The 26,902-nt window shown below is 42.7% G+C and overlaps 1 protein-coding gene across 9 annotated transcripts in view; it reads left to right on the forward strand.

The window, feature by feature from the left end:
- The window catches only part of LOC117358641 (prominin-1-A-like), a 256,473-nt gene that overhangs the window by 72,633 nt on the left and 156,938 nt on the right, over positions 1-26,902 (forward strand). For 8 of the 9 annotated variants that reach the window (XM_033940092.1, XM_033940084.1, XM_033940089.1 and 5 more), the window contains exons 3-5: positions 6,506-6,552; positions 16,606-16,811; positions 18,652-18,772. In XM_033940092.1, coding sequence (XP_033795983.1) covers positions 6,506-6,552; positions 16,606-16,811; positions 18,652-18,772 — 374 coding nt within the window. The remainder of the gene's footprint in view (positions 1-6,505; positions 6,553-16,605; positions 16,812-18,651; positions 18,773-26,902) is intronic. The other variant, XM_033940091.1, reaches the window with a different exon arrangement.

Consider the following 26,902-nt stretch of genomic DNA (forward strand, 5'->3'; position numbering starts at 1 on the left):
CAGCGCTGTGTTCACCTTTCTGTGCTTTAGAAAGCATGATTAGTAGTAGTAGTAGTAGCAGTGTTCTCCCTAGGGCCTTTTAACCGGGCGCTCCGCCCAGCTAATTTAGATGACCACCCAGCTGTCATCCGATTGCAAATCCAGCAGCTGCTCAACTTTAAACCAAAAAAAAACAAAAACAAAACTCACCAGCTTGAAGATTCCCACTTTAGCCCGTAGCAAACTCGTGTTCCGAGGCTGTAAAGTGTGCTTGCCAGCTTCTCTTCTCTTCCCTCCGAAACCGGAAGTTATGTCTGAGGGGGGGGGGGGGGGGGGAAGAGAAGAGAAGGAAAGCCGGCACGCACACTTTACAGCCTCGGAGCACGAGTTCGCTACTTAATATCTGATGAGGCCTCAACCATGCTGCCTGAAGATATCCATCTAGAACGTGCTCATAGAGCCTTGCAAGCGCCACGCGCTAACAGGTCGCGCGATATAATAGCCTGTTTTCAAAACTTTAAAGTCAAGGAGGCTGTCATGGCTAAAGCTCGGGTGCAATCGCCTCTTCGGTGGAAAAATTATGACCGGCTTGGCGTTGGTCACTTTAAGGCGGAGAGTCGACTTAAAACCGGTCTTGAAGTATTTGCAAAAAAGGCGATTCGCTATTGCTGGCACCACCCATTTACACTATTATTTCATCTGAAAGGAACTTTAAAAACAGTGCATTTCATGGAGGATGCGATCCAGATTTTTCTGGACTTGAACTTTGAGGTCCAGGAATCGTTGGTGGGTGGTGTCCTTTGAGATTTCCAGCTTGATGGACAGCTTTCAGGACCTTTTTGGCTGTAACTCCTATTCTGGAACTAATTTCAGGGATTTGCTTCTATTTTTCCTGATGTGTGTTTGAGTTGAGATCGTGTGGTGTTTTGTGGTTATTGAGTGTAGCGGAGTGGATGGCTGGATGTTAGTTTTTACTTTCATACCGGTAGGTTGCATTTAAGGTTGGTGGGGAGTGGGGATTGGCCACCATGTGGTGGGATATTTCCAGTAAATTGTTGATTGGGGGTGGGGGTGGGGAGCTCAGTATTTTTGTTTTCATTTAGTTCTCAGGGTCTTCAGATATTGAGGAGGGGTTTTGTCAAAGGTCTCTCTTTTTTTTTTTTTTTTAAAGTACAGAGGGGGGAGGGTACTAAAAGAAGTGCTAGATTGGGCAGGGGAGTGAGCTTATGGGGCCAGAAACAGGGGACAGACAGAGAGATGGTGGGCAGGGTCTGAAGGGAGAGAAGTTGTTCCAGGAGTGTGTGAAGAAAGAGGGAAAGAGATACTTGAAGGGAGAACTGTTTGGAAGAGAAAGGGAGAAATGGTAGACCTGGGGAAAGGAGGCATGGGGAGAGATGGGGTGGGGAGGCAGTTGGGAAGAGACAGGGAGAGAAGATGGATTTGGGGATGGAAGGGAGGTAGTGATAAATTTTAGGCCTGTGTATGGAAGGCAGAGAGATGCAGCATCTCTCTTTTTTCCTTCATTTCATTGTTCAGCATCAAGGGGGGGAGGGAAGAAGAAAAACAGAAAAGAGAGGAAGCAAAATGTTGTACCATGGGGATAAGGAAGAGAGATGGACCCATGGGAGGGCAGGAGGGAAGAGAGCTAGGATAAGAAAGGGGATGGAAAGAAAGGGACAGGGAGTTATAGCCTGACCAGTAGAGAGAGGGAAGGGGATTCTGAAAGTGGTGAACCACGTGAATGAGGTCAAAAGAGAGATGATGACAAGATGAGTGAGAGAGAAGTGAGTACGTAGAAGAAATGTGGTAATGGGGAGTAGATAGCAGGAAATAAGAGGCTGGGAAAGGAGTGAGATGGGAAATGGGAGAGCTAGGGACAGAGAAGATTGAGAATTGAGAGGTAGCTGAACATTTAAAAAGAAGAAGGGTGAGAAAGAAAGCAAAATTTGAATGGACAGAGGCAAAAAAGAAAAGAAAAAATTAAAGCTGAAAGGGAAAATCAATATGTTGGAGACAAGCTTAAGGAGGAAATGGAACAAGAGGAGAAAAAATTGAACAGCAGGCACTGGAAAGAGAATTAGTTGAAGATAGACAAAAAGAGAAACTGGGACCAAGATGATGGAAAAACAAAATATCCAGACAAGATAGAAAAAATTGTTTTATTTTGTATTTATTAACTAGAATATGTTAGCTTTGGGATATGTGCATCACAATTATTTTTGTAGTCAGTGGCGTAGTCATATACAGCTGATTTGGGGGAGGGATTAGAGTCCAAAATTAGTGGATGGGCACCAAAGTTTCTTCAAGTTTCAAGTTTATTAGGTTTCTTGATTAATCGCTTAATCAGACTTCTAAGTGATGTACATATTAAAATTTACATTTGTTAGGTGACAATACAATACATAAAATACTTAAAAAGGACTAAATTACACTCAATTTAACATATTCTTAACATTAGGTGAGGAGGGATGAAATACAATTCATTAAAGTAAAGAAAAGACATTAAGGGAAAATACAAGAGGGTAACAAATAAAAAAATATAATAAAAAAAGTAGGGTAATAAGATAATAAAATTAGTTTGCAAAGGCATCCTTGAAAAATGTTTTTAAGTTACTTTTAAATTTTCCAAATTCCTTCTCCTCCCTTAAAGAAATTGGGAGGGCATTCCAAGTCTGCGGTGCAGTACATGAAAAAATAAATTGTCTAGTGTTTATAATTTTCAACGAGGGAATAGACAATAAGTTTTGTTCATTAGATCTTAAAATTCTCCTTGCAGAATATGGAATTAATAACTTAAATAAAAAAGCGGGGGTCATATTATAGAGGGTTTTGAAAGTAATTCTTCCCACCTGAGTGCAATTTACAAATACTTGAGCTATTGGGGATTCCCAAGCCCTGCCACCTGAAGACATCTTTCTCCAGTCTGGCAACCCAAAATCTCCAAGCTTTGCAGCCAATGGCAATATCCTCAAGCTGCCACTGCTTTCATGCATGCGGGAAAGCCAAGGTGATGGGAGGGGAGGGCAGGAAGGAGGGAAGGCAGCAGCTCTGCAATATTGCTGCCAGCTGCAGAACTTGGGAAGTTGGAGGGGAGGAGGTGGCCATCAGTTGGTGAGGCTTGGGGATCTCTACTAGCTATAGCAGGGAGATGTTCGTTTTGAGGGAGCCTAAGCTCAAAGTGGGAGGCCCAAAAAAGCAGTAATATTTACCCTGACTGAACGATCCTCCACCTGCACCGCTGACAACTGAGGTAGCATCCCTGTTCTGAAGAGATTCACCGTAGCTGTAATAGAAGTGAATGGCAGCTGGGTCTTATTTTGACGTTGCTGCTGCTGCTGCGGCCGCTTCGAAGGAGGCTGAGAGAAGGCAGGCGTAGATTTCTGTGGGTACTTCCGGAGAGGAATTTTGTATTGCCAAGCCGGAGGGGCCTTCGGTTTAAGTTTCACCAGAGAGGCGAAGGACCGTTCATGGTCCAAGAGGCGCTTGGTGGCCGCTTCGATGGAATCATCGAAGAGCTCATGACCCACACACAAGATAATGAAAGGAATAGACTTAGTAGATAAAGACAGGTTGTTCACCCTCTCCAAGGTAGAGATAATGAGAGGGCACTCTCTAAAGTTAAAAGGGGATAGATTCCATACAAATGTAAGGAAGTTCTTCTTCACCCAGAGAGTGGTAGAAAACTGGAACGCTCTTTTGGAGGCTGTTATAGGGGAAAACACCCTCCAGGGATTCAAGACAACATTAGACAAGTTCCTGCTGAACCAGAATGTATGCAAGTAAGGCTTGTCTCAGGGCACTGGTCTTTGACCTAAGGGCCGCCGCGTGAGCGGAATGCTGGGCATGATGGACCACTGCTCTGACCCAGCAATGGCAATTCTTATGTTGTTATGCATATACTGGGTCTTCAGCATATGTAACTTGATCTCGTTCATAGTCATTGGGGGTGTCTAGGAATCCTGATAAGCTGTACACAGAAGATGTCCCATTCCAGTTGAAACCTAATTATTGGACTGATTAAATTTCTAACTAACATTCGAGGGCTACACTCCATATCCTCGAGGCTGATTAATGCAAAGGATGGTAATGTTTGAATATATATTTAGATTGCATTTTAGCTTTATATGCTTGTAAAAAATCAATACAGGTTGAACGAGAAAAGAAAACAAATTTGGTTTAAGTTCTTCAGGGCAGTGTATTTTCAGTAACCTGTCTGAAAAAACTGAGTGTTTGTTCCAACTTGGTTTGATATATTATTTGTTTTACTTAAAAGCAGTCTTTAAAAAAATAGAATCACTACGTACTTTCTGGAAACGTCAATCGCTCCTCCTAAACTTACTTGCTCCACTTCATCACTGACGCTGAAACCGTGGATTGAAGACAAAGTTTTATTTTATTTTTCTTTCCAGCTTATGATTTATCTTTAATCTTATCTATTGTTTTGCCTTTTGTCTTTGTTTTGTTCTATTTCTATCATTTAAATTTCTCCAGAATTCTACTGTTCAACGGCTCCCCCTTCTGCTTCTATTCCTTTCTCTCCTCTCTTCTACCTTCCAAAGTATTTAGATCAATGCTGTCTTGTTAAAATGTTTATTTTATTTTTATTTTTCCTCTAACTCTACTTTTCACTTCTCTATTACCCTCCAGGTACTTTAGTTAGATTGTGAGCCTTCGGGACAGTAAGGGAATTTTTCAAGTACCTTTCTTATTTCTAATCTTAATGTATATTTTCTGTAAACCGCTTAGAACCTAACGGATGTAGCGGTATATAAGAAATAAATTACATTACATTACATTACTAAGAATGGACTTACTAACCTTTTTGGGTTTGCAACCTTGGAACTTAGATATTTGGACTTTATTTGCATTCTTCCATAGTGTCTGTGTTTTTCTATTGGCTTTCTGATTTTCTGTGTTGGTATGCATTGGAATCTACTTTTTAGATTTTTTTTTTTTTTAGATGGGTGGAGTAAAAATTCTGCCAAATAAATGGACCTTTGGACCAAATTTTAGAGGTAAATCTCCTTTATCAGGCAAGACCGATTAATCATAAGGCCATTCAGTTGAAAATAGATTTTGCTTTTTCTTTCTTGCCCCAGATGCAAAATAAGTACCTGTAAACTGCTTTAACTGTAATCACAGATAGGTGGTATATCAATTCCCATCCCCTTTCGTATATATCACAAATTGTTTCTGGTATAGACTTTAAGAAGATCACTTTTCCTTTCTAAAAGTTAAAAAAAAAAGTCTTAAGAGGATAAGAACTGAAATGGCAATAAGTGCAATACTAAGCCAGCAGCATTGATGTGCACATAGTCGGCCAGGGAAGTGGGTTTTTTTTTGTTTGTTTTTTACCAATTCCAAACAGCCTAAATGAAATTCATGTTTTGCTGCTGCCCCTATGCCTGGTATAAATTACCCGAGTTTGTTTGCAAAGCCCCTTCCCTTCCCTTGTTTAAAAGCAGACTGAAAACCCACCTTCAATCCATAACCCTACTCCCTGCTGCCCACCAACCCAGCCAGCAGATTAACCATTCCCTTAACACTATCCATGACATCCTGTTTGTCTGTTTTAGATAGTTCCTGCTTGAAAGAGCTTACAGTCTTTGTGACTCTGTACAGCGCTACATATGTCTGGTAGTGCTATATAAATAATTAATAGTATAGTAGTATATCTAAAATGAAATGAACATGATGCAATCCTTGAAAATTAACCCCCTTTTTATGAAGCTGAGTTAAGCTTTTTTATCATTGTCCATGCTCACACTTAAAAGGCCCGAGATATACTTCAAAGCCTATAAATGATAAATTGAGCTATCATCAATCCCGTTTATTTTCTCTATACCCTGTAGTGGTTAACTTGTGCGACAGCGCTTTGTTTAGAAGGTGATAGTGTTTTCCACAATATAATTTAAGAGCTCATATATAGCACAGATTGCGCCTACAAGTCATTCAGTTATGCTTGTTTGCAGCATTCTTTTTATAAGGTTCACATGTGTTCACCTTAGCTCTGTTTTTTTCAGTTTGGTTATATATTTCTATCTTAAATGCTTTTCATTATACCTTATTGTTAGAGTATGTTTGTTTCTTTATCATTTTCCAGATATGTTTTATTGATTTTGTATTGGTCCTTATATGTCCATATCAACTCCGTTTTTTAGCATGACTATGATGGGTTTATTTTAATATTTTATGTTCATTTTGTTTTATCTTCTCAAATATATTTTATTTCAGGTTTTATTCACTGACAAGACATTTCTCTCATATATTTTGTTTTTATTACGTTCATTGTTTGAAAATATTGATGTCATATATTGCATTTCTTATGTATTGTAAGGTTGTTTTCTTCTTCTGAGGAAGGCATACATTCCAAAACACAGCCGTGGATCAAGAAGGATAGGAAGCCTGTCCTATGCAAAAAAAGGAATCTAATGTTGATTTGTATTAGTATATTTGATTAGCTTTTATTGAATATTGTTGTTAAATTGAATCCTAAGTCCATATATGGTTTTTCTTTGTTTTGTAGACTTTTTAATGCCGCTTCTTAAAAGTCATAATGTCAATGTGCAAGAGGTAAGTTAATAATAATAATAACTTTATTCTTCTATACCACCACAATCTTGCGACTTCTAGGCGGTTTACAATCAAGAGTGCTGGACATTCAGTGAAATACAATAATCTAATCTAATCTAATCTAAACCTTAAGTTTATATACCGCATCATCTCCATGAGAATGGAGCTCAACACGGTTTACAAGAACTTAAAATAGTGGGTAGAGAAGAAGAAAAAGGATTACATGAACTTATGTGTAGAAGGGGGAAGAGAAAGGGGGGAAGGATAGAGCTACAATTTGCAATAAGTAGATATTCAGAGGAAATACAGAGATCAGAGACCTCAGGAGGCAATAGTATAGAAATACAATTTGCTGAGAGAAAATGTAATATGTACATTTTAGTAGGTAATGTCCGACAGGACCTGTTGGGGATAAATAGCAACGTAAAGTTACGATAAGATGAAGATAACAGATTATATTTATAACAGTGCTGTAAGTTCAGGTGGAATAGGGAGGGGGGAGGGAGAGGGAGAGCGGGTCAATTGTTTAGGTATTTCTGGAACAGGTATGATTTTAGGCGTTTCCTGAATTCCCCGTATGTAGTGGGCGAAAGCAGTTGGTCTAGGTCTTTGCCCCATAGGACTGCTTGGTGAGAGAGAAGGTGTTCGTGGTGTTTTTTCATTTTGCAGCCTCTAACTGGAGGGGAAATGAGTTTTGGGTGTGTGTTTCTCTTGAGTTTGTTATTAGAAAATGCGAAAAGATCCGTTATGTACTTGGGGGTCAGGCCGTATAGTACTTTGAAGCAGAGGCAGGCAAATTTAAACCTTACTCGGGCTTCCGTTGGTAGCCAGTGCAGCTGCCGATAGTAGGGTGTCACGTGGTCGAATTTCTTCAGCCCGAAGATAAGTCTGACTGCAGCATTTTGCATTATTTGGAGATGTCTCATATTCTTTTGTGAGATTGCTAGATAGGCGATGTTGCAGTAGTCAAGCTGACTCAGTATGAGGGATTGCACTAGGATTCTGAATGTTGACGTATCAAAGTATGATTTAATGGTTCTGAGTTTCCAGAGAGTAAGGAAACCTTTTCTGAATAGGGAATCCACTTGTTCCTTCATTGTTAGGCATTGGTCTAGAATAACACCTAGTATTTTCATGGTGGGCTGAATAGGGTAGTTGAGTTTATTGATGCATAGTGGGGTTTTATTGTCAAGCGGGTGAGGTGAGGCAACGAAGAATTTTGTTTTTCTGGGTTGAGCTTGAGCTTGAAATCTGTCATCCATTGTTCCATCTCATTTATGGCATCGGATGCCTTGGGAATGGTTTCCGAGATGGAGTTGGCGAATGGGATGATGATCGTAAAGTCATCTGCGTAGCTGAATAGTTTTATTCCTAGTTGGGATAGTTTCACACCTAATGAGGACATGTAGATATTGAAAAGCAGTGGGGAAAGCGGTGACCCTTGTGGCACTCCGGATGAGTTGCTCCAGGTGTCGGAGTGTTCGTTGTTAAAGTGTACCTGGTAAGAACGGGATGTGAGGAAGCCACGAAACCAGTTTAGTACCTCAGCTTTGATACCAATGGCGTCTAAGCATTGCATCATTTTCTCATGGTCTACCAAGTCGCATGCAGAGCTCATGTCGAATTGCATGATCAGGGCGTTGAGGCCCTTACTAAATAATAGGCGCAGATAGTCTAGGATGGCAGCGATTACTGTCTCCGTACTGAATAGGGTTCTAAAGCCGGATTGAGTTTCATGCAGGAGAGAGAATTGATTAAGGTAGTCCATTAGTTGGGTGTGTACTAGTCCTTTCATGATTTTTACAATGAATGGGATAGATGCTATTGGTCTGTAGTTTGTTATTAGCGCTGAGGATTCTTTTCTATTTTTTGGGATGGGGTTATTATTATGTGGCCGTTGTTAGTGAGGAAAGTCCCATTTTTTAGGTTGTGGGTTAGGTAGTGTAATAGTGATATTTTGAATTCTGGTGGTGCTGCTTTCATAATCTCCGGAGGAGGATGCAGTGAGATTTAGAGTATTTGTTGTAGAGTTTGGTGTAGGTATTCCATTCTGGATCTAGAAAGGAACTCCAGATCATGTATGTAGGTAAGTTAAATCATTTTAGAGATACAGGCCCAGATGTACTGTATCTATGTAGATAATGCTTGGTACATGTAGTAACATTTTATATTTAAATCATTTTTATTATTATTAAGTCCAGTGTAAACACAAACATCTCAAATACAAATGAACATGAGCATGATAACGAAGAACTACCACATGTAATCCTTGTCTCACTTACTCAGCCTTGGGCACAAGCTAGCTCCTCAGGTCGGTGACCGTGACCAGGGTTCACAAAAATAAAAGATTGTCTCTGAGATGGGCATAGGCTGGGGCCAGATTTGATCCAGTAGGCTGAAGGATAATTTTTCCCAGGTTCAATCACTTTACTTTATCTCTTACCAAAGGAATCAAGATGAGATTAAGGTGTAATTGATAGCTGGAACTTTACTTGAAACTTAATTGCAGAGTTAATGCACAAGCTCTTTACAAGTTCACTTTCTCTGAATGCTAATATTGGTTTTATCAAAGCTGTTTATCATAAAGTTACTTCAAGAAAACTTGCATTATGTTCCCCAATCTCTTCAGTCAAGTCCTTTATTACACGCAGTGAGCTACTCTGGGTCTCACCCTCTTCCCTCAGCCGGGGACCACTTTAACTTTTCCTCCAATTTTGACATGGCATTGGACTCCGGGGGGGTGGGGAGGGTTGGCAAGGGGGGGATGTTGCATTGTTCTTTCTTGGAATAAGTTACTGATTGTATTGTTTGTTTTCTGTTGGAACAATAAAAATCATTAGAACATAACTTTTCCTCCAAGCTGAAACACTCCACACAAATTCTGCCATAAGTAGGGTGAAAGATAGAGTGGTGGGGAAGGGCTGGGACTGGTGGGAGGCAGGGGCAGAGCATTGTGGGGGCGGGTATGGGTGGGGTCATGTGTCCTCCTTTTTTTTTGTCTTCACAAAAATGATAATCCTAGTTAAAATGGGTGCAAATGGCTTGGGTATCTTGCCAAAGGTGGCTTTTTGTAAAAATTGTTCCAGTGTGTCTGTAGGAATCATTACAGAGACATGCAGGAGACTTGGAAATAGGAGGCTGCAACCATTAGTGCTGCCCGATTCAGGAAAAAAAAATTTTGATTCGATTCAGCCTATTGAATCAATGATTTGATTCGATTTTCCTGCCCAATTGGGTGTTTTTTTCAAACATCTTGGTGGGTTTATTTTATAGCCTCTTCACCCCTTTTATAGTCTCTTCACTTCTTAACCACACTGGCGCTGTGGTGTAAACCAAATAAACAAAAAATACTTTTCCTCTCTCTGTTATATCCTAGCTCACGTTTGTGGTCTAACACCAGCTCTGGCAGGAAACACTTTTCAAATCTAACATTGTTTTGTTTTTTTTTATTATTATTTATTTATCAAATTTTTACATGTTATAAATCAAGTATCCACTTGTACAGAAAGTTGAAGAAAAGCAAGAAAATAATACTCAAAGGTAAAATACATAATAATCAAATAAAATAAATATTTAGCTTAAATTCAGCTCAAGTCCTCAACATTAGATCCAAGAAGGATAAGGCGGACATATTAACAAATGCTAACAACTGCTAACAACTATCAATTCAAATATTAGGAAAACAAGATCCCCTGGCTGAGAAAGGATATCATTATTCAAATGCACTTCACTTTGATTTTGATTTTCCTTCATCCAGCCGAGTTCCTGCCAAAAAGGCTGTCAACTGGAATGGTTCAAAGAATACATATTTCTTCATATGGTATTGTATTACACATTTACAAGGGTGTCGAAGGAAAAAAGTCCCACCAAGAGATGTAACCCCTGGCTTCATCAAAAGAAACTCTCGCCTTCTCCTCTGGGTTTCCCGTGCCAAGTCTGGAAACATTAATATTTTTTGTCCAAGAAATTCTTTCATTTTATTTCTAAAGAACAATCTAAGCAACCAGTTTTTATCTGGAGCAAGAGCTACAGTAAGAAGCAATGTTGCTGGAGATACTAGCTCTCTATCCGAAAGTTCCAAGATTGCTGAAACATTAAGTAGTTGATTATTCTCCTGTTGTTTAGATGGTGATTTAATAGCTTTCATTGGTAGGTAATATACTTGAGTAAGTGGTGGTAATGTATCCTCTGGAATACCCAAAATCTCCAACATATAATGTTTCAACATATCCCTAGGTGTCACCGAGGCTATCCTAGGAAAGTTAATCAGTCAGAGATTATTATTACGAGAAAAATTCTCCAAAGATTCCAGTTTTCTACGCATATTTGTATTATCTTTTATTATTGCTTCATTAAGCTGTTTTGATACTTTTAACTCCTGTTGTATATTCTCAATAGAATTCTTAGATTCGCCAATTTCAACTTTTATGTTTTTTATCTCAGTTTCTTGAAGAGTAATTTTATTTTCCAGCTGCAAAAGCTGGGGCTTGACAGACTTGGCGAGGTCAGCCACTAAATCCCAAATTGAATCCAGTGTTACTTCTCTGGGTTTTTCAATAACATATGAAGGATTAAAAGTTTGAATAGTCTCACCAGTTTTCAGCTGTTCCTGGCAATCCTTCTTCTGGCCTGAAGTAATCCCTGATGTTTCCAAGTCCTTGGTGTTTCTTGGACTCACCTGAAAACTCAGGGAGTCCATCTCCACGCTCCCCTCTCTGTTCTCTCTGGCCTCCGAAGGTAGATGCCTGCCTTCTCCCGGCAGCTCCTCCACTCGTGGGGAGCTAGTAACCTGAGGAGGTGGGGGAGGTGCCCTAGCGTCGGGACTCAACGTTGTCTCTAGCCCCAAGGAGATCACCTCATTTCCGCCCCTCTGAGGCGTCTCCAGCGGAGGTGCCGACGCTGCCGGGATATCCTGCATCCGACGCAGGAGTTCTTCTATGTTGCCGAACGAGGGGACCGCCGAACGCCGCAAGGCTCCAGCGGCGCTGCGACCTCTCCTCTTCGGCATTCTAGGTAGGTAAATCTGTTCAGCAGAAAATTTTCAGAAAGTCTCCTCCAGCGTGCTGCTCAGCGTCCGGGACCGTCGGCCATCTTGGATCGACTCCGGCACTTCCAAATCTGACATTGTAATCACAAAACAGAAAATAAAATTATTTTTTCTACCGTTTGTTGTCTGGTCATTATTCAGATCTTGTTGGTCCCAGGCTCTGGTTGTCTTCTGATAACTTGCTTGCCAGGGTCTCCTTCTTTCTTCTTTCTCCATGCTAACCATCCATCTTCTATCTCTGTCCTCCCCTTCTGTTTCCCTTCTCTCCCCAGGAGGTCTGGCATCTTTCCTTTTTTTTGTCTCCATCCACAGATCCACCTTTTCTCAACTACCCTTTCATCCAGCATCTTTCCCTCCTTCACCACCACCCCAGGGTCCACCATCTCTCCCTTTCTTTTCCCAACTACCCTCCTATCCAGTATCTCTATCCCCCCTCCACACACCATCCCTTGTGTCCAACTTCTCTCCCTTTCTGTTCCTTCCCTCCCTAAATCCCATTGTCCACCATCTTTCTCCCTTTCCTCTGTTTTTAGACCCATTATTTCTTCCCCCACAGTCCGGCATATGTACGTCTCTTTGAACCCCCTCTCTCATTCCCTCCCTCCCTTCGTGTACTTCTACACCAGGGTCCCCCTCCCCTGAAGGCCTGTCCCCTCTGAAGGCCTGCCTGTCCCCTCTGAAGGACTGCACCCCCCTCCCGAAAGGCCTGTGTGTTCCCCCTGACCAGTCGGGAAGTGCTGGTGTCCGGCTTCTCCCCTGGCCTCCGCAGGTGTCCGGCTTCCCCCCTGGCCTCCCGCGCATCTATTTACCTAATTTCAGCAGCCTGCAGAGAGGATCGCTAGTGCTAGCGATCTTTGCAAGCTGCCATAGGTCTTCAGAGCTGTCTTCCCTCTGCCACAGACCTGCCCCTCCTCTGACATCAGAGGCAGGATTGCGGCAGAGGAAACATCTCCGAAGACCTATGGCAGTTTGCAAAGATCGCTAGCACCGGCAATCCTCTCTGCAGGCTGATGAGATTAGGTAAATGGATGCGCGGGTGGCGAGGGGGAAAGCCGAACACCAGCACTTCTGACTGACCCTCCTCCCTCGCCCTCTAAAGCAGAAGCAGCAGCGGCCGGACAGCAAGAGGCAGCGCTGCCACTCCTGCTTTAAGGGGTGAGGGGGGAGGGTCAGTCACCGAATCGGGAGGCCGATTTTTTTTGTTTTGTTTTAAATCGATTCGGATTTGAATTATGAATCGGGCAGCACTAGCAACCATGTGGATATGAAATTCTCATAGAAAAAAAGAAGTCTGGCACTGCAAAAATGCCTCCTGACCCTCCTTCCCTATCCAGTATCTGTATTGTTAGTGCATTATTAAAAAATGACTCTGACCTTATGGCATCATTTTGTTGAAAAGCAGAATTTCAAAATTGCACCAACCTTGGGCTGTCTAGTGCCATTACCTAGTACTGCATCAGCATGGCAGGAGTGGCCAGGATCTCTTAAAGACAGCAAGTATTTTTGTTTTTTATTTATTCAATTTTCTATACCATTCTTCCACGGGAGCTCAGAACTGTTTATATTAATTTATTCAGGTACTCCAGCATTTTTCCCTATCTGTCCCAACAGGCTCACAATCTATCTAATGTACCTGGGACAGTGGAGGGATTAAATGATTTGCCCAGGGTCACAAGGAGCAGCGTGGGTTTGAATCTACAACCTCAGGATGTTGAGGCTGTAGCTTTAACCACTGCGCCACACTCTCCCCCTTTAACCTGCTGCATAGATGAGGTTTATTGTTCCATTTTCATGTTTTTTCAATCAAAATTAAACAAATTGGGACATTTCACTGAAATTTCCTGTTTCATTTCCACCGAAAGCACATCTCTAAGAAATCAATTAAATAAATATTCTAAACATTAATTGTTTCAACATGGGCATTGTTGGTAGAGCATGTTTCAAGTTCTCAGTAGATGTGCTGATATTATAATGTCATACAGTATATGTAAATACACGGGTGTTGTTTTGTGCTGGAAAAGGTCGTGTCTATAGCAAAATACCTCCCTCTTTTTACAAAACTTTGGTAGCGTTTTTTTAGTGCCGGCCGTGGCAGTAATGGCTCTGACGCTCATAGGAAGTGTATGAGCGTTGGAGCTGTTACCGCCGCTACCAGCGATAAACCCCTCCCCCCAAAAAAACAACAAAATGCTAGCGCAGTTTTGTAACTCTTTGGTATTTTGGAACTCTTTGGTGCCTGATACCTGCTAAATGTCACTTGCTCTTTGCTTACTTTTGACCTAACAGATTTATCAGTCGACAGTGAAGAGCTATTAGAAAAACAAAGTGCTTAGTAAAATGCACGTGCCTATATTAGATGCATGGTAACAGAAACACAAGGCCAGATTCAGTTAGGTGCCCATATGATCTGTGTTAAAATAGTATTCTGTAAAAGGAATCCTAGTTTTTATGCATTTCCCACAACTAACTTGCGCCTGCCAAAAACTGGTGTAAATGCTTGCACCCAACAGATAGGAATAAGAACATAAGAAACGCCTTCGCCGGATCAGACCGAGGTCCATCTAGTCCAGCGATCCGCACCCGCGGCGGCCCATTTAAGTACTCCTTTTTGGAGACCCATAATTACCGTATCCCTCAATATGATATGCAAGTAGGTGTGTATCCAACTTGCGCTTGAATCCCAGTACAGTAGTCTCCTCCACAACCTCCCCGGGGAGTGCATTCCAAGCACCCACCACGCGTTGCGCGAAACAGAACTTCCCGACATTTGTCCTGAACCTACTGCCACTCAGTTTCAGGCTATGACCTCTAGTCCGTGTCACATTTGAGAATGTTAGTAATGCTGTATCTTGGTCCATTTTATCAAATCCTTTTAATATTTTAAAAGTCTCTATCATATCCCCCCTCAGTCTTCTCTTCTCGAGGGTAAACAGTCCCAGTTTCCTGAGTCGATCTTTGTAATCCAAATGCTCTATCCCTTTGACTAGTTTCGTGGCTCGCCTCTGCACTCTCTCCAGCAGAGTTATATCTTTCTTAAGGTATGGAGACCAGTGTTGAACACAGTATTCTAAATGCGGTCTGACCATTGTTCTGTAAAGTGGCATTATGACCTCTTCCGATCTACTCGTAATCCCCTTCTTAATTATGCCCAAAATCCTGTTAGCTTTCTTTGCCGCCGCCGCACATTGTACCGATGGTTTAAGGGTACTGTCAATCAGTACCCCCAAATCCCTTTCTTGTGTGCATTTTGCTAACTTCACCCCCATCATCATATACTCATGTTCTTTATTTTTCTTTCCTAGGTGCATCACCTTCCATTTGTTTATGTTAAAGTTCATCTGCCATTGGTTCGCCCAAGTTTCCAGCTAGTTCAGATCCTTTTGAAGGTCCTCACAGTCCCTTTGAGTGCCAACCGCCCGACATAGTTTTGTATCATCAGCAAACTTAATTATATTGGATGAATGTCCTTGACTTGCCCTTGGCTATGCCCTGGCCTTTCCCTTTCGAGTTATGAGCTATGAAACTTAGGAGCTCATGGTATAGAGCAGTGTATTGCAAACTATGTGCTGCCCGAGATTTCAGGTGTGCTGCGAGATGCTGGGGAGGAGAAGAGGCACCAGCTGACTGCCTACAGGACGTGCCTCTTGCGGCAAGAGGCACATCCTGTAGGCAGTCAGCCGGCGCTAGCGCCTCTCCTTTCCGTGCGTCTTCCCTTCCTGCACCCTCTATTGGCAGCTCTGGGCTCGTCTGGAGGGCCTTTGCTCATGTGCGGACATAGCGTGATGATATTATGCATGCACGTGATGTCATCACATTGACGTCCGCGCACTTCCAGATGCCTCGAGCTGCGGCCACCATGCTTAGTGTGCCGCTGCTTGACAAAGTTTGCAAGACACTGGCATAGAGCAGATGCACACATTTCTACGAGTAATTACTGCCAGTTAAGCGCTAGTCAGTTATTGATATTGCCTAATTAATTTATGCATGGATCTAGGAGTAGATCTGGGAGTGTGTGATGCAGTGGTTAGAGCTACAGCCTTAGCACCCTGAGGTTGTGGGTTCAAATCCCTCGCTGCTCCTTGTGACCCTGGGCAAGTCACTTAATCCCCCCCATTGCCCCAGGTACACTAGATAGAGTTTGAGCCCGCCCGGACAGATAGGAAATATGATAAAATACCTGAATGTAAACCACTTAGGATATAAGTGGTATATAAATAAATAAATAAATATCCAGATCTGGGCAACATATACAGAATTTGGGAAGGAAAAAGGGGATGAAACAGCACAAGCGTGAGTCTAAGATCGGTAGCCTGAAAGCTTCATTGGTATGTCTAGGAAACTGCATGTTTTGTTTTGGGTTTTTTTTTTAAATATAAATTCTTTATTCATTTTTGCAATCAAATACATAGTGCAATCAGATTAGCCAACAAGTAATATAACATACTGCACTGTATTCCAACAAATAATATACAATTATTTAAACCCCCACGCCCTAACCCTCCCCCCTGTCCCTCCTGGATGTGTATAACAATCTTTCATGAATCAAAGGGAAATACAGTAATGTTAATAATTCATATTCAGATCTTACAATATTTTGTTAACGGGCATCAAATTTCCTTGAATTTGCTATGGTGTCCCAGCTGTAAAGAATTAATATTTTCAAACTTATAAATCTGTCATAAAGATTCCCACCAGAAACTATAGTGTAAGTTATCTCAACTTTTCCAATTTTTCATTATAAGCTGCATGGCCACTCCTGTCATGATGAGAAACAATTTATTCTGGTTTGCATTGATCCGGACTCTTGGGGAGTGATATCGTTCCAAACAATATTACATTATATGACAACAATAATGGAACTTCCAATATCGTAATAATTTGACCCCAAATAGATTTCCAGAATAAAAACTGCACGTTTTGATCAGGAAAGACAAGTTAGAAGTTATCGCATCTGTGCACCCTTCTAAAAGAAATAATCTAACCTGCAGTGCCGTGTGTTCTTCTAGATACTTCAGTATGAAGTGGGCTTCCTTGTGTGTGCTGCCATTGGTATCATCTTCATAATCTTCATGCCCTTAGTAGGAGCTTTCTTCTGCTGCTGTCGCTGCTGCAACAACTGTGGGGGAAAGATGTTACAGAAACCGAAGAAGAGAATCACGTGCAAGAGACGCACACTTTGTGGCTTCCTGTTTCTGGTTACCATCGTCATCCTGTGAGTGGAGTATGTGGTCTCGTACCTGTACCATTATAATAAGATTATCAATTTGTGTTCAGGGTCAGTTGTTCCTGTTTTGCTGCCTTATGTGAATGACAGTTTTGATGCTTCCTAATGGCCAAGATCTGATATACTATACAGAGTTTTATGAGACTCATAAAGCCTAGTGGCTATTATCAGTACTGTTGACCCACATTGACACAAATGATACTGCTAGGTATCCCACCTAGCATATCAATAGCATCACTCACCCAGTGGCCTCTCTCCCTCTGAACAGGAAGCCAGTACTTGAGGAGAAGGTGGGGCCATGGAAGAGCCACTTTCAAGAAGCCTGAAATATAGGGGACCTTTTACTAAGGTGTGGTAGCCGTTGTAGCATGCGCTAAATGCTAACGCGTCCATTATATCCTATGGACATGTTAGCACGCGTTAGCATTTAGCGTGTGCTAATTTTTAAGGCACGCTAAATCTGCTACCGCACCTTAGCAGCCTGCGATCGTGGCCGGCTTTAAAGAACCTCGCAGGCCGCTCTCCATAGCACGTTCCCTCTGGCGCACGGGATCGTGTCAGAGGGAACTTGCTACCGAGTTGGAGAACGACCTGCGAGGTTCACTAAAGCCGGCCACGACGATCGCAGGCTGCTTTGAAGAGGAGCAGGCCAGAAGACGCCGGGATGGAGGGAGGGTAAGAAGGGGATCAATATAGGGGGCCAGGGGGTGAGGGAAAGGAGGCTGCTTTGGGGGGAGGAGTGTGCTGGGGGAGACAGAAGGGGCCATGGAGAGATAGGGAGAGGGAAAGGGGGCTGCTTTGGGGGAGAGGTGTGCTGGGAACAGAGAGCTTTGCTCTGGGGGGAAGACAGAAGGTACCATGGAGAGACAGGAAAAGGGGGCTGCTTTGGGGGGTGGGGTATGCTTGGGGCAAACAGCTTTGCTTTGGGGGGAAGGACAGAATAGGGCCATGGAAAGACAGGGAGAGGAAAAGGGGGCTGCTTTGGGGGGAGGTGTGTGCTGAGGGAAGACAGCGTTTGGAGGAGGATGGGCAGGGGAGGGCTTCAATGGCTGGGAGGGTGTAGATGGGCTGGAGTAAGTCTTAACAGAGATTTCGGCAGTTGGAATCCAAGCACAGTACCGGCTAAAGCTTTGGATTCTTGCCCAGAAATAGCTAAGAAGAAAAAAATTTAAATTGAATCAGGTTGGGCAGACTGGATGGACCATTCAGGTCTTTATCTGCCGTCATCTACTATGTTACTATGTTACTATGTTTTACTCGGGGGGGGGGGGAGAGACAAAAGGATACAGACAGCGGCCAAGGAGAGAGATAAAGAAACACAGACAGACAGACACATCTATTCTAGCACCCGTTAATGTAACGGGCTTAAAGACTAGTATAAATATTAAAATGCACCTATGCTTAATACTAAAGTGCATGTAAATTATAAAGTGCTTTATATGTGCTTTTGAGTTATAACTAATTCAATTTAATTCTAGATGTATAAAGTGCTTCCGTTCATTTCAGTTCATTTAATTGCAATTCATACGTTCATACGTTCTTGGAAATTTCAGGCATTATAGTTCCTGCACCAAGGGTTTACATCCTGAGAGTATTTGAGACAATGGGAGATAAGATGATTTGCCCTAGAGCACAAGGAGTGTGGATGGGAGAAGCATGAGTGCCACCCCGCCCTAGCTCTCAGCTCACTGCTCCAGCCACAAAGCTACTTCTCAATGTGTCAGCATGCTGTTGTGTGCAGTCCTAGAAGCACAGCAATGTCATTTTAATAGACTGCCTGCCAGACTTTGAATTTATGATTGTGGTTTTTCTTGTTTTCATTTTACAGGGCAGGAGACATTTGCGCTTTTCTTAGTAATGAACAATTGAAAGAAGCTGTGCAGAACACCTATGCTGATTTCAATAACTCTATGGGTAACCTGACAACCTTTATCGGTACTGTGTCCAAGGTACAGTCCTTCAAATCTAGTTCATATTTTTCATTTTATTCAGTGGCATAGCGAGGGTGAGAGGCGCCCGAGGCAGTGGCACCCCTGCTGCGCGTGCGCCTCCCCTCCCCTCTAGTTATTCACCGCCATGAGCAACAGGAACTTCAACGTGCTCCTTGCGACCCCGTCAGCTCTCCCTCTGACGTCAGTTCTTATGTGCGGCATCCAGAAATGACATCAGCGGGAGAGATGACGCGGTCGCGAGAAGCACGTTGAAGTTGTTGCTTGCGGCGGCGAATAGCTAGAGGTACGGGGAAAGGTAAGGAGGGACCCATGCATGGCAAGGGGAGGAGTGGGAAGAGGCGCAGGACAGAGAGGGAGAGGAGTACTGGAGCCCCCACCAATGTGGAACCTGGAGCGGACTTCACCCCCCGCCTTACTGCGCCACTGCTTTTATTGCTGAAGTTCTAATATACTTTAATATTGTACCAATTTCATAGTTATGCATACATCTGCCAGTTGTATGGGGTCCATGTGTAGAAGATTTAATTAGTTGATATTAACACTTAGGGGAATATTTTTAAAGAGCAAAATTCAGCTATGGATAAAAAGGGGCTGGGACAGAGATGTGGCATGCATGGTCTCATGAATTTATCCACAAAGTGCTGTAATTGGCGCTGTGTGGCTAGATTTGGATAACTCGGTTCTTTGTCTAAATAGTGGAGATAAATTTGGCCAACCCTGCACTTACTGGCATCGCCAGGCATCTCCCTCCTTCACTATCTGGTAGCCAGGACTTCAGCAGAACGAGATTTAGGAGTAATCATCAGTGCAGACATGAAAAATGCCAATCAAGTGGAGAAGGCTTCATCTAAGGCAAGGCAGATGATGGGGTGTATCCGTAGAAATTTTGTCAGCCAGAAGCCGGAAGTCATAATGCATTTGTACAGAACCATGGTGAGACCTCATCTGGAGAACTGTGTGCAATTCTGGAGGCCACATTACCGTAAAGATGTGCTAAGAGTCGAGTCGGTTCAACGGATGGTCTCGGGGTTCAAGGGTCTCTCGTACGAAGCGAGACGGAACAAATTGCAGCTCTACACTCTTGAAGAACGTAGGGAGAGGGGAGATATGATTGAGACATTTAAATACATCACCAGACGTGTCGAGGTGGAAGATGATATTTTCTTTCTCATGGGACCTCGGCCACAAGAGGGCATCCGCTCAAACTCCGGGGTGGGAAATTTCAGGGCGACACCAGAAAGTATTTCTTCACCGAAAGGGTAGTTGATCATTGGAACGAGCTTCCACTGCAGGTGATCAAGGCCAACAGCGTGCCAGACTTTAAGAATAAATGGGATGCCTATGTGGGATCCCTACGGCGGTCGAGTTAGGGAATTGGGTCATTAGGTGGGGTCTCTAGGAGAATAGACTTAGGGGGGGGTCAATAGTGTAGGATCCCTACGAAGGTCAAGTTAGGGAACTGGGTCATTAGATGGGGTCTCCAGGATAGTAGACTTAGGGGGGTGGGTCAGTGGAGTGGGCAGACTTGATGGGCTATAGCCCTTTTCTGCCGTCATTTTTCTATGTCTATGTTTCTAACAAACAAACGGCAGGCACCTCTCCTCCCTCCTCCAGCAGTGTCAACTAATTGCTGTTCATTCATTGACTCATTTATTTTGGGAAAAATAAGTGACCAATCCTTATTTGGAACTATTCTAAAGGGGCTTGGTCACTTTTTTCCTAAAATTAAGTGACGTGAGTAAAGGAGTAGCAGTTTAAAAATAGCAACCTCTTCTGGTAACAAAGGAGTTGAGAGATCAATGGTTACTTCCTGCTGGCTGGTGGTGGTGGGGGGGGGGGTTCACATAAATTAGAGAAGTTCTGGCAGGGGTAAAAGGTTTGCTAGTGGGTGGAGTGCCAGGCATCTTTTTTATCTGGCTGCCAAATATAGAGGTGAAGGATATTTGTTTTAATTAGGCTGCTGCGGTGGGAGGGAGATTCCCATGGCTGAGAAATATCTGTTATTTAAAAAAAGTAAACTAATCGAACTAGTGCTAGTTGAGGTTGAAGGGCAGTTATTTCATGTAATGTGTTGCAGGGCCTATTTTTTGCAGTGTGGCCTGTGATAGATAACACATAAAGATATTATGGAATGCTAATCTTAATCTAGAGAATTACACGGGGACAAATTTTTCCCGTCCCCACAGGAACTCATTTTCCCGTCCTGTCCCAGTGAGTTCTTTTCCTGCTCCTGTCCCATTCCTGCCAGCTCTGTCCTCATCTGCACAAACCTCAAACACTTTAAAATCATAAGTGTCTGGGGCTTGTGTGGTTAAGGCAGAGCTTACAAGAATGGGGCAGGGACAGCAACAAAACTCACAGGGACGGGACAGGGAAATTGAGTTCCTGCTTTGACGGGGACAAATTTGTCCCCATGTCATTCTCTACCTCAATAAGCCCAATACAATATAATTCAATTGTCAGAATCTGCTTGTGTTCTCTGTTCTCTCTCTAGTTGATTTCTGATGTGGATGTTTAATAATAGTAGAAGCCTTTGAAGGTAATTTTCAGGACTTGAGAATTCATTCTGATAGGATTTTTCTATATGTAAAGCTTCTTCCATTTTATAACAATCTTTTCTAAAATCACGCTATCCAGTTGGCTTAGTTCAGGTAGAGTTGCAATATATATGTGTTATTGCGTAAAATACAGTATGTACATACTTGCCTAGATAAGAGCAGATCCAGGCAAAGCAACAGAAGAACCAGTGTTCCACCAACAATGTTGAGAAACGAAAGCGCAAAGTGGAGCACAAGTTTCCGGATGTCTAGGAAATATTATTTATTTATTAATTTCTCAATTCAAATAGTCATATAAAACAAGTCAAAGCAGCCTCAGGATTTATATAGGTACACACTGTATCATTGATAGCACAATCTCACAAAAGTGAGATCAGTTTCTGATCTCACTTTTGTGAGGTTGTACTATCAATGATACAGTGTTCTTCCATAGAGCAATAAAGACCTTCCTACAATAGGGCCTCAATGACCAGCTTCTTCAATTTACTCTCCAATTACTCTTTGCTATGACCAGGCTGGACTCTAGAATAGATCTGTAATTGTCTAAATGGAACCTCATTGTTGTCATGACTAATCTGTTCTTAAATTGATTGTGAATGTCAAATTGTAACCTGCTCTGAGCTTCTGGGAGAACAGGATAAAAATCGAAATAGATAAAAATAAATCCTGAGACTTGCATAGAGTACATGTATACACATGCCTGGAGCAGGTGCAAATTCAATGCTTATTTTAGAAAGACAAATTGGAACCTAGAGTTGCTTTATTTAATAAGTATACAATAGGTACCTTCTTCACATTTTTTAGGTGTCCTGTTCTAGAATTATCCTTCACATATATTATGTTGAAGTCATTGAGATTTGTTGTTGGTTTTTTTTGTTTGTTTGTTTCTTGTTTTGCAATCCTTGAGGATTTAGAGGTAAGCATTCATTAATCTTGCAATATTTTCCTAAGAATAAGTAGAATTTATCTGTGGCAACAGTAGAAGATGAATAATCATTAATTGATTTCTGGGGGGGGGGGGTTTGTTTTTTTTTTTGGAGGGGGAGGACTGATGGTACAGTTAACAGCAGTTTTTGTGAAGTATGGCCTGTATGTGTATGAAAAAAACCTTTAATCTTTTTCTTTCACCGGTTTATCTTCTTTCCCAGTTCTATTGTGGGTTTTGAAATGTTCATCAACTGTTTACTAATGCTTAGGATTGAATAACCTTGCTAGCTGTGAGCAAGGCATTAGTATTCCTTGAGAAAGTTCTGCAGTCGTCTTACTTTACATCTTGCTAAGCCTTTCTAAATTTTTTCCCTCTGCGACTAGCATAATCTGATTAAAAATGTGAAAAAGGAATCATCTTTTAAGAAAGGGAAATGGGGACTTGTATGCTGCCTTTTTGTGACTTTGGCATTTCAAAGTTGACACTCAAAGCGGTGGGCACTGGAGGATTAAGTGACTACCCAGGGTCAAAAGGAGCAGCACTGGGATTTGATCTCACAACCTCTGGGTACAGAGGCAGTAGCTGTACCAATGAGCCACACCTTCCCTTTTTCCTTCTCAAATGTCATACTTTGTTGCAGTTTTGGGCGAAAGGTGATAAGATCTGTGGTCTAGGTAAGTGATTAACTTTAGGTAATGCATACAGTTTAGGGGGTAATAACATAAAAACATAAGAATTGCCACTGCTGAGTCAGACCAGTGGTCCATCATGCCCAGCAGTCCGCTCACGCGGCGGCCCTCTGGTCCAAGACCAGCACCCTAACTGAGACTAGCCCCACCAGCGCACGTTACTGTTCAGCAGAAACTTGTCTAACTTTGTCTTGAATCCTTGGAGAGTGTTTTCCCCTATAACAGCCTCTGGAAGAGCGTTCCAGCTTTCTACCACTCTCTGGGTGAAGAAAAACTTCTTTACATTTGTATGGAATCTATCCCCTTTCAACTTTAGAGAGTGCCCTCTTGTTCTCCCTACCTTGGAGAGTGTGAACAACCTGTCCTTATCTAGAATGTTTCGATCATGTCCCCTCTCAATCTCCTCTGTTCAAGGGAGAAGAGGCCCAGTTTCCCTAATCTTTCGCTGTACGGCAGCTCCTCCAGCCCCTTAACCATCTTAGTCGCTCTTCTCTGGACCCTTTTGAGTATTACCGTGTCCTTCTTCATGTATGGAGACCAGTGCTGGACGCAGTACTCCAGGTGAGGGCGTACCATGGCCCGGTACAGCGGCATGATAACCTTCTCTGATCTGTTCGTGATCCCCTTCGTTATCATTCCTAGCATTCTGTTTGCCCTTTTTGCTGCCGCCACTGCACATTGTGTGGACAGCTTCATCGACTTGTCGATCAGAACTCCCAAGTCCCTTTCTTGGGAGGTCTCTCCAAGTACCGCCCCGGACATCCTGTATTCGTGCATGAGATTTTTGTTACCGACATGCATCACTTTACACTTGTGCATGTTGAACCTCATCTGCCATGTCGATGCCCATTCCTTGAGCTTGATTATGTCACGTTGCAGATCTTCGTAATCCCCCTGCGTCTTTACTACTCTGAATAACTTCGTATCATCTGCAAATTTAATCACCTCGCTCATCATAACTATGTCCAGATCATTTATAAAGATGTTAAAGAGCACGGTTCCAAACACCGAGCCCTGTGGCACCCCACTGGTGACACTCTTCCAGTCCAAGTATTGTCCATTTACCCCCACTCTCTGTTTCCTATGCTCCAGCCAATTTTTAATCCACGTGAGTATTTCACCCTCAATTCCATGGCTTGCAATTTTCCGAAGTAGTCGTTCATGCGGAACCTTGTCGAACGCCTTCTGAAAATCCAGATATACAATGTCGACTGGATCGCCCTTGTCTATCTGTCTGTTTACTCCCTCAAAGAAGTGCAGCAAGTTCATCAAACAAGATCTGCCTTTGCTAAAACCGTGCTGATTGGTCCTCATCAGCCCGTGTCCGTCAAGGTGATCAATGATGCTGTCCTTTAACAGTGACTCTACCATCTTTCCCGGTACCGAGGTCAGACTCACCGGTCTGTAGTTCCCCGGATCTCCCCTCAAACCTTTCTTGAAGATCGGTGTAACATTCGCCACCTTCCAGTCTTCTGGAATCTTTCCCGATTTGATCGATAGATTGGCTATTAGTTGAAGCAGTTCAGCTATGGTCCCTTTCAGTGAAGGACTTTTGTGCACGGGTCTTGGGTGTGATAGTATGTGGTGATTTTAAGGTGGCTAAATAGGTTGAAAAAGTGATGGTGAAAGTTAGAAGGATGCTAGGGTGCATAGGGAGAGGAATGGCCAGTAGGATAAAGAAGGTTTCTAATTAGGGTTAGGGAAAAGAGGATGGATTGAGACATCCAGGTTTTACGTTCATTGCTTTCAATGGAAGTAAAACCCAGGTGTTTCTATCTGTCCTCCTTGTATTGCTTTCAGTGGAAGTAAAATCTGGATGTCTCAATCCATCCTCCTTTTTCTGAAGCCATATGGTAACCCTATTTCTAGTGCAATGTGTCTAGTGGTCCTGAACCTGTAGGTCTTTACATCTGAACCTGCAAATTGCAGAAAACTGTCAATCATCTTTTCAATTCTGTCTCCTTCCTAGGAAGCTGCTCCTGCCCCCTCAGTTTGTTTTCTGTAAACAAGTTGCTCAGAAGTGTTTCTGCTTTGCTCTGTGGTTTTATGATTTTTGGCAAGGTGTGATGTTAAAGGATTCTCAGGACCGTAAAGTGGACTTCCTCCTCAAGAGGAAATTTGAAGCCTTGGCCCTAAGGATTAAAACGGCAACTGCAGCCTCCTTTGTCGCACATGGTTGCCACACCACCAGTCTCAAGCCTCTGTCCCAGAAGACAATGAGAATCCTTAAATGCTCCTATCTGGGGTGAATTATATATCAGATGCTCTGTATGATAACAGAGTTATGGGCAAGGTGTCGGCCTTTGCAGTCTCTGCTCGACGAATGCTCTGGATTAGACAGTGGGCAGGAGATTTGGCCTATAAAGCCACGCTGAGCATGCTCCCTTTTCAGGGGCAGATGCTCAGTGTGGCTTGGTAAGGGTCTGGATGACCTGATAGCAAGTGTTAACGGATCGTCGTCCCAAGGCCTTACCAGACAGCAGACCCTGGATGGCTAGGAGTCTAGGATGGGACAATTTTTGAGGCTCTCGAAGATTCCATCTTTATACAGCAGGCCAAACAATGCAGAAGTCCTTTCAGGGATCAGGTCTGAGATCCAGCGGAGTCGGAAGACAACTAACTTCTGTCTCTCGCTCCTTCCCAGCCTCTAAGAAATCACAAAAATGCCAGGACAAGGGCTGAGCCCCCACCAGATAGGGGCATGCTGTCTGCTTTTTGATTGGTCTGGGCTCAGATTGATGTAGACCCTTAGGTCCTATAGGTTGTTCAGGACGGTTACAAAATCAAGTTCTGTGCACCCCTTCCAGACTACTTTATAGATTTTCCAGCCAGCCAACCAGAGAGAGCATTCAGATTCTGGGCAATGGTGCAAAGGCTGCTGGATTTTCGTGCTATAGAACCGGTCCTGGATGAAGAATCGGGCTCGGTCAGATACTCCATATACTTCATTGTGCTGAAGAAAGGCTCAGAGGACTGGAGACCAATCCTGGACCTCAAGTCAGTCAATGTGGCCCTGAAAGTGCTGCACTTCCATAAGAAGACCGTTCAGTCAGTCATAGGGAATGTGGCACCAGGGGAATTTCTTGCCTGCCTCGATTTAATGAAGGCCTATCTCCACTTTCCTATTTTCCCGGCCCACAGAAGGTACTTGTGATTTCATGTGCTGAAGCAGCATTTCCAATTCTTGGCACTCCCATTTGGCCTAGCAACGGCACCTCACACCTTTACCAAGGTGATTGTGGTTGTGAAGACTTCTCACTGGCTCTGAGTAATTGTCAACCAGCTTAAATTCTTTAAATTTGTAGCCCAAATATTACTAGGCTGGACTCTTGTGGTTTTTAAACAGGTTTCTTTAATATCAAACTTAAAGAATAAATACACTCGCAGTTCTGCATATCTTAAAGCAGTTTTTCTCTCACAGAATCCACACTTCTACTGGCACATCCTAGATATAGGGAAAGCAGAATATGTTACCTCCCCTTGACGCATCATGAATTTAATTTGGCATTGTTTGTGGATGATATCTTGGCAATGGTTGGCACTCCCAAGGGTACTTTGTCTATCATTCTGAATCATTTTACTGTACTATAAGGTTTCACTATAAACTATGATAAATCTGAAGTATTAAGATTCATGGAGGGTTTGGAGAAGTGAAGGGCAGGCACCTTTTTCTAGGAGGGGAAGGTGGAGAACTTAAAATATCTAAGTCTCCATGTCTCTTAAAATCTATCTTGTTTGTGTACTATTAATATACTGTAGATCCTATATTACATGAGGCAGGCTGACATTTGGTTAGAAGGATGTAAGATTTTTCCCCCAAAATGTAAGAATCTTGAGGGGTAATGTTGAAGCAAATAAGCCCCAATGATATACTGTGGTGGCCTTTCAATCCGTCAGGCCGCGGGTTCGATATCCTCTTTGAAGATTCATTAGGCAGTAAAATTACTGACAA

Source organism: Geotrypetes seraphini, chromosome 4, assembly GCF_902459505.1.
Source record: "Geotrypetes seraphini chromosome 4, aGeoSer1.1, whole genome shotgun sequence".
NCBI classification, from domain to species: Eukaryota; Metazoa; Chordata; class Amphibia; order Gymnophiona; family Dermophiidae; genus Geotrypetes; species Geotrypetes seraphini.